At 54.2% G+C, this 8,157-nt stretch overlaps 1 protein-coding gene across 1 annotated transcript; it reads right to left on the bottom strand.

Moving 5' to 3' along the window:
• Positions 1–2,301: 2,301 nt before the first annotated feature.
• On the bottom strand, positions 2,302–5,710 carry LOC100908537 (uncharacterized). Its single transcript, XM_029113144.1, is given in 2 exon segments — positions 2,302–3,543; positions 3,545–5,710. Coding segments are annotated over 2 exon segments (3,408 nt in total).
• Positions 5,711–8,157: the final 2,447 nt, after the last annotated feature.

Raw genomic sequence — 8,157 nt, 5'->3', positions numbered from 1 at the left:
TAAAGCACATGCTGAATGACCGACGTCAATGCCTCTTTTTGAAAATTTAAAGATGATGCTGGCCATTTCTTGCAATGATCGTGACTAATTCTAGGCGATTGATATCAATAAACCGTATCACCGCTTATTTCGAAATCTTATCTTGTTCTGTTCATTTTGAGTGCTCATTCCGCTCATTTTGAATGCTTATTCTGCCCATTCTAAACGCTTATTTTGCTAATTTTGAATGCTTCATTTGCTTGTTTTTAAGGCTTATTTCGCTTATCATTCGCGCTTATTTCGCTTATTTTGAGTGCTTATTTTGCATATGTTTCCATGCTTGAACATACGGGCTTTACTCATGAGGCAACAGAAGTGTTTGGTGCATGGACTAGATCTGGTCGTGAGGAAGACTGTCTACGGAAAAGATGCTCTAGCCTTCGATGTTGGAATTCTCGTCGCTGAGGAGGTCGACGAAGAGACAGGGTTCGAACAAGTCAATGAATCGATTGTCGCAACCGAAAACGGAATCGAATCAGGTGCAGAAGGTTGTCATGGTGAGACCACCATCCGCCTGGGGCCATTTGTCGATCGGTTAAGAACAGTGGCCCGCGATTTCAAGAAGAAGACTCTATGGATGGACGAGATAAGGAAAGTAACCAGTCGAGACGAATATAAGGGAAGAGAACTACGCCCGATACTCGACTGTCGCACGCGATGGTATTAAACGTGTGTGATGATCGAAAGAGCCATCGAGATCTTCCCAGCGATGAACAATGTGCTTTCACGATACGGTACTCCGATGAAGTCTTCGGATTTATCAACCCTGAAGCAAATCGCGCAAGCATTAAGTCCCTTCAAGCGAGCAATTTTGATGCTATGCAGGGAGGACGCAACTCTCATCCACGCTGACAAGTTGATTATGCTGCTTCTCAATGACCTGCGGATGATCGGCTCAGAGCTTGCCCAGTTGCTCCGTGAAGGACTCGTCATCGAAGTTGTCAAGCGTAGGACCCTGCTCTCGAGCGTCCTGGCGCTTCTCAGTGATGCGAACTTCAAGTTTGACGTCGAAGCGGCACTGGGACAAAGGATGCCCAGCGATACTGACATCCATGATGTCTTGGCACAGATCGTTGGCGGGCAAAGAAATTCTCTGCCTTTCGAAGATGTTGAAGAGGAAACCTCCGAGGTAATATTCGCTCCTTGCCAATAGCTTGATTCTGCATAAATCAATTCTGCAGGCTTGGCATGCATCTTATCTCTAATATTCTCCGTCAGGCGGAGCTCTCATGGGATGCTGTATACAACACGTCTGCCTCTCCAGCCAGAAACCGCGAAAGACATTCGTTAAACTCGATGGAGAGAGTCCGCATGGAGATGGACTTCTTCAGAGCTGGTGGCGGGAGGGGCCCACGTCTGACATTGTGCAAAGAGGTGCTTGAAGCCATTCCCCCAACCTCAGTGCAGCCGGAGAGGGATTTTAGTATCTTAAGGCTGATACTGGGAGAAAACAGAGCGAGTATGAAACCAGCGACTCTAGACAATATCTTTTCATTACGGAAATACTTCGAATCCATGGAGTGATGTTGTGATATCATTCGAGGGTAATAAATTAAGGCGTACCGGTCCGTACAACTCAGAATGTTTGCGCGAACTTCTTTATCAAAGCCATTCGTCGATAGCCATAAGAGGTTCCGGTTCTTCCCGGTTCTTACCCGCGGTTCCGCTCAGCCGGTTCTCTAGGAACCAGGAGCCGCGGTGCTCGAAAAAGTCGGGTATTTGCAAGCCCTAATCACAAGCCGACGACTGCAACGCCTCGAGACCTGGCCATATCGATGGTAAACTTCAGTCTCCGACTCAAGGAGCGGAGTGGAATCTCTGCCGCATGACTTGATCAGAAGAACAACAGTGACATCATCCATGTACTGTTTCGGTCGGATCGGGAGCGGACTTATCGAATCTGAGTCTCTTGGATTCGTGTAGGATCTTCACTTTCGTAAGGAGAACATGCGCGGTTCACTTTTTGACCGACACTGACTTATGTTTATTCTGGGATTCGTTCTGCTACGTAGCGCTGGCGCGACATTTAAATTACACGTTATTTCACACTCCCCCCGAAAACGGTGACGTTTTCTCAGCCGAGAATCACAAGGACTAGAACCTATCGATGAGCTACTGACGGGGGCACCGATATCACAATTTTCTATGAGATCTCGCAGGAGTACGGGATGATGTCACAATTATTTGGGGTTTACGAGTTGAACGCCGTGCGATATTTGACGTACTAGCTATTTTACATTAACAAGATAGCGCCGACGCGCGTTAGGCCTGTGCGCCTTCGGGAAGCGCCGGGGACGGCGTCTCCGGCCGGTCGGCAGACAATTCCAATGGTATCAAGAGTTGGGCAGCTCGTCGAGACGTTCGCAAGTTTCCGAATTTTACAGTATATGTGCGGGTCTCGCCATCGCGACCCGGATGAGCAGCCAGTACGCGAACCAATCGCCACCTGACTCGCGGAAGGTTATCGTCGCGGAGCAAGCAAACATCGCCAACCCTTAAGGGTGCGGATTCGCGGCCTCGGGTCCCTACGGCGGAGCGGAGCAGCAACAAATACTCGCGAAACCATCGCACCGAAAGATCGCGAAAATAACGGGTTTTTGAGTCATGTGCCCTTCGCAAAGCATCTTCGGTGGGAAGTTCGTCTCCACCAAGAGAGTCGACTGCGATGAGAGGGGCGCTCGCTGGAACGTATGGGCCTCCCCGGAGGAAATGAGCTGGGGTGAGAGCTGCTGGCACATCACAATCAGAGTCCACATGAGAAATCGGACGATCGTTCACAGTTGCAGCAAGCTCGCAGAGAATGGTCCGGAATTCTTCGTACCCTATGAGCGTTTTGCCGAGTGTCTTGGCGAGGGCCGACTTCACTATGCCGACACAACGCTCGAAGAAGCCGCCACGCCATGGAGCGCGGGGACAGTTAAAACTCCAATCGACGGAGCGACCGTCGAGGATCTCCAGAACCTCAGGATCCCTCGTTGAGTTGAACAGCCTTTTGATTTCTGTAGCCGCTTTGCCAAAGCTTGTCCCATTGTCCGATATGAAGTGATGACACGCCGGGTAGATTGACAGGAACCGTCGAATTGCGAGATGAGTCTGTGGGGTCGATAGCGAAGGGACAAGCTCAAGGTGGATTCCGCGCGTTGCCGTACACGTGAACAACGCCACATACGATTTGAAGGTTTCCGCTCTCTGTTTTGTATAGAACGGTCCGCAGAAGTCGACGCCAGCGACTGCGAACGGCGCCTGCAAGGTCGACCGGGACTCGGGTGATGGTGCCTCGATCTGCTCGGCCGATCCACCGTGACGTTTGCGACACACGACGCACTGACGGAGCACAGCCCTTATGACTTGACGGCCGCGGGTGATCCAGAACCTTCTGCGGAGGATATTGAGGATCGTGTTCACGCCAAAATGGGCGTTGATACGGTGAGCGTCAACGACGAGCAATTTCGCCAGTCGCGACTCTCCTGGAACGACGACGGGGGTTTCTTTCGTCGTAAGTGAGGTGGGGAGCAGCTCTGAGGCGCGTTTCGATTCGAAGAAGCCCATCGTCGCCAATGAAGAGCTTGTACGCTGCCAGCTTTGAGCCGCTGGGGACCTTCTCGCCGACTCGGACCGATGAGATCTCCTGGCAGAGAAACCGCTCCTGACACCACCGGATGAGGATGGACTCGGCGTGACGATAAAGTCCTCTCCGTGTGGGGACTGGTCTTCGACGAGCGATATGTGCGAAACGCAGCACGTGCGCGAGCACTCGAGTCGCTCGACAGGCCGTGCTGAATCGCTCGATCTTCAACACCGGATCCATTGTGGTGACAACCGCGAGCACGCCTCGCATCTCTTTACTAACAGGGTCTAGGGCTACGGACTCGCGTTGTGGTTGAGAAAGGGGCCTTCGCTCCCTCGGCAGACGTAGCCAGCTGGGGCCGTACCACCACTCCTGGTCTTGAATAAGTGTAGCGGCCGAAACTAGTCGAGTCGCCAGGTCTGAGATGTTGAAGTTGCCCTTCAGATGGAACCAATCCTCTGGTCGGGAGTCCGCCTGGATCTCACGCACCCTGTTGCTGACGAATTGTTTCCAGCATCCGGGATTCGAAGATGTGGCCCAGTGATAGGCAATCGTCGAATCGGTGTAAAACAGGGCTCGTTCGAATTTGACGTTCATTCTTTCAGTCAGAAACCTTTTCAGGCGGACGGCGATCAGAGCCGCAAGGAGCTCGAGCCGAGGCAAGGATGGTGAGTCACGTGGAGCCAGTCTTGATTTTGTCATCACGAGAGCGAAGTCGGATGGTCCATCCGAGTATTGTATTTCGATGTAGGATGCGCAGGAATACGCCGTCTGCGAGGCATCTCCGAACGAATGCAGCAGGTAGGCGCTCGGCGTTCTCGATATGTTGCTGTACCGTCGCCGCAGTTTGATCTCGCTGAGGGATCCGACCTCTGACATCCACGCGCGGAACTCCTCACGGATTCTGTCCGGAATCGTGTCGTTCCACTTGAGGTCGATGGCCCAAAGTTGCTGGATGATCATTTTCGCACGGAGGGTGAACGGGGTGAGCCAACCCAAAGGGTCGAATATAGATGCCACCAAGCTCAGTACTCGACGTTTTGTCAGAGCGCTTTCGAGTTCCAGACCGTCAAACGAGGCAGGTGTCGTAAACAATAAGACATCCTGTGACGGGCACCAGGAGATGCCTAGAACTTTCAAGAACCCCGACGCTGTCGAATCGAATTCGTCTGGTTTGACGCCATTGCTGAGTAAGTGGTCGTCCACCTCCTTCGAATTTGTCTTCCACTTCGCGAGATTCATTCCCGCTGACTTGAGTGTTCGACGGATGTTATCGGTGAACTGAATCGCGCGTTGCGGGTCTTCGAAGCTTTGCAAGAAATCATCCGCGTATAGACATTTCGAGAGATCCTGCGACGCGGGGTCGGCTCCCTGTAAGTGATGCCGGATCGTCGCGGCCAGAAGAAAACCGGATGACGCCGCTCCCCACGTAACTCGCTGCATCTGGTACGCCCGGACGGAGTCGGCGTCGGGTCCCTTCCACAGGAATCGAAACAGCGGCTGATCTGCCGGTGCGACGGCGATTCTCATGTAGGCCTTGCTCACGTCGGCCGACACCGCCACGGAGTGCAGTCGGAAATTCAGAAGAAGCGACACCAAGTCGGGGTTCAGGTTCGGACCCGGTAAGAGATGATCATTGAGGGACGAGGCGCCTTTCTGCTTTGCGGAGCAATCAAACACGATTCTCCATTTTTCCGCCTTTTCCGACGTCACGACAACCTCGTGATGAGGCATGTAGTATGAACCATCGACTTCCGAACGGGAACCAGGCGAGAAGTCGCGAACTTCTACAGCGAAGCCGTCGTCGATGAACTTCATCACCTCCGCGTGATAGCGTCGATATTTCATGGGATATTGCCTGAGCTGCGATAATTTTCGCTCGAGACGTTGGGAAGCGACGCCCAGATTGTTCTGAAGTTGAGAGATGCTCGGTCGCTTCGGGAACGAAACCACATAATGACCATCTTCGAAGGAGATTTCGCTGTTGAATTGTCGAGTAGCTTCCTCCTCGTCCGCCGACATCTGCGACGCTGCAGGGGGGTCCGATATACCCAGCGCCTCCAAGCTCCACAGCGTCTCAAGAGCTCTGGCAGCCGATGACATCTGCAGAGACTGACGGGCGGACAGGCCGGCGGCGCAGCAGACGATGTGCGTCGCCGTCACCTCCCCCTCTATGTGGTGCTAACCGAGGGGAATCGAACCCCCAACGAGCCACCCTAACTTCGATGACTGTGCGGTTATGTCATCCACGACGGGTTGTGGAAGCTCTCTGTGCATTACCTTATGGAGTTGATTCATTCCAATAAGTAAGGCGGGTGGCATGCGTGACCACTCTCCCACATATGTTCTATCTGCGAGCGGACTCTCTCGGTCGAAATTGGTGAGGGCCTGAAGGACGGCCTTGGTAGTCGTATTCGGCGGGTCGACGTCGAACTTGTACTCGTGGGCGAAGAGCTCGATTGTTGGTCCTCCACGAATATTCATGATGCGGATGTTGTACAACGGAATCCGTTCACTTGCCAGCGTCGAGGCGAAAGCCTGAATGGTGAGATTGCTTACACCAACGGGAGGATCGCGGAGCATGGCTCGGAGTGAAGGCAGCATCACGGTAAGCGTACTTCCGGGATCCATGAACACCCGGATAGGAATCTTGACCCCACCGTTGATCACATAGGCACAAGCAGTTAGCAGCAGTGCGCCGGTGTCCGCGCTTGCCCCGCTCACCGTCTGGACCACCGCGGCGGTCGTCGCGTCACTTCCAGCGGCTGTCTGATCACCATGTCTTGGTGAATCAGGTCCGTGCATTGAAGTATAGTGCTGTCTTGAGCCACACGAGGCACACGGCGCCTTCGGACCGCGGCAGTCGGCGGGGTTCGCATGTTTCGTCCTGAAGCACTTCTCGCAACGCCGCTGAGCCGTGAGGATCTCTCGGCGTTTTGCGATGGAGAAGCTTGCCGTACAGCGGGACGAGTTATGATCAGCCGTTCGGCAAAACAAACATGGTCGCGGCCGGTAACCGGTCCCAGCTGATCCAGACGGTCTCGACGCAGCACCCGCGATGGTGCTCTTGGGTCGGCGCCGCACATCTCGCGCTTGCGCCGGGCGCTCAGGAACCTCGGCTGTAGCCGGCGAAGCCCGCTCATCTAAGTATCGGTTGTCTTCCCAGTCCCGGACACGACCGCGCAAGAAGTCGATCAGGTTGCGGACCTCTTTGGCAGCCCTCGTTGAAACAGATGTGCCACTGTCGTCTGCGTCGGTGGTGCTTTCCTCGTCAGCTGTCTCGATGCAGTCGTCGGCCGTAGACCCCTCTCCGCTGCCACCTCTGGTGAGGGCGAGCAGCTTCTTCTCGAGACGGCGAGAATCTTTGTAGTCTTGGCGCAACCGAATCGGTAGGGCTGCTTCTATCGCCGATCTCAGCGATAGCGCGAAGTCGGTGAGCGGAATCCCATTGGATGCGAGAGTCGCGATGTTCCCCTGCAGGACAGTAAGAAGTTTACGCAGGGCCGGCAAATCGTTATATCGGGGGATTCGGGGAAGATTTCGGAGATCAGATAGGATTTTTTCCTTGTCGCTTTCTGTGCGGGCGTAGTTCTCATGCAGTAGGTCGAGAGCAATCTGGTAATTTGCATCCGACAGCTCGAGAGCCTGAACGATGTCCCTAGGCTCGCCGGTCACGTATTTCCGGAGCACCATCAGCTTTTCCGCCGGAGTGGCCTCCGGTCTCTTTCCAACGAAGCATTTGAACTGGGTTATGAAGGCACGGTACCTCAGGCGATCTCCTGCGAATACCTCGGGAGAAATGTCGAGCTCACGAGGCAAGCGCGCGGTTGTCGTCGATACCACTTGCGCGGCCGGCTGTGGCGAACTGTCCGGGACCTGGGTCGCCTCGCGCATTTGACGTGGCGCGCTCATGGTAGAGTTCATCGTGGGCCTGAATCGGACGTGTCGCATGGCTTCCGGGGTTCCGTAGAACGTCGGCATCTCTGCCTGCGCCGCAAGGTCGCCGGTCCCGACCTGGGTCACAGCGCTGATTGCAGCGATTCCCCGCTCGATCTCGATGTGAAATTCTTCCGAAGCGGTCGCCTCGGCGTCGACTGCGTCTTCGCTCACCAGGTCGGCGATCTTGCCGTCCAACTCGCGGATACGCTCAACGTGCTGAGTCATGAGAATGAGGAGTTCTTCCGGGCGCTGACCCTCGGCGAACGTCGGGTTACCTGAGTGGAGATCTGTGACTGCCTCCAACTCGGCCATCGCCTTGTTTCTGCGGATTGTTCGGGACTGTCGCAAGGTTTTCAGCCTTCTCTTGGTTTCTTCTTCGTTCATGGTCGAGGCGTAGCTGTATCGGACGACAGGAACGTGGTACACTCGGGAAGAGACGTTTCGGTGATAAGCTTGCGATCCTGGGCCACGGCACCATGTAACTGTTTCGGTCGGATCGGTAGCGGACTTATCGAATCTGAGTCTCTTGGATTCGTGTAGGAATTTCACTTTCGTAAGGAGAACATGCGCGGTTCACTCTTTGACCGACACTAACCTATGTTTATTCTGGG

This window comes from Galendromus occidentalis, unplaced genomic scaffold (genome assembly GCF_000255335.2).
Source record: "Galendromus occidentalis unplaced genomic scaffold, Mocc_1.1 scf7180000076348, whole genome shotgun sequence".
NCBI lineage: Eukaryota > Metazoa > Arthropoda > Arachnida > Mesostigmata > Phytoseiidae > Galendromus > Galendromus occidentalis.
This window is presented reverse-complemented; position numbering and strand designations above follow the sequence as displayed.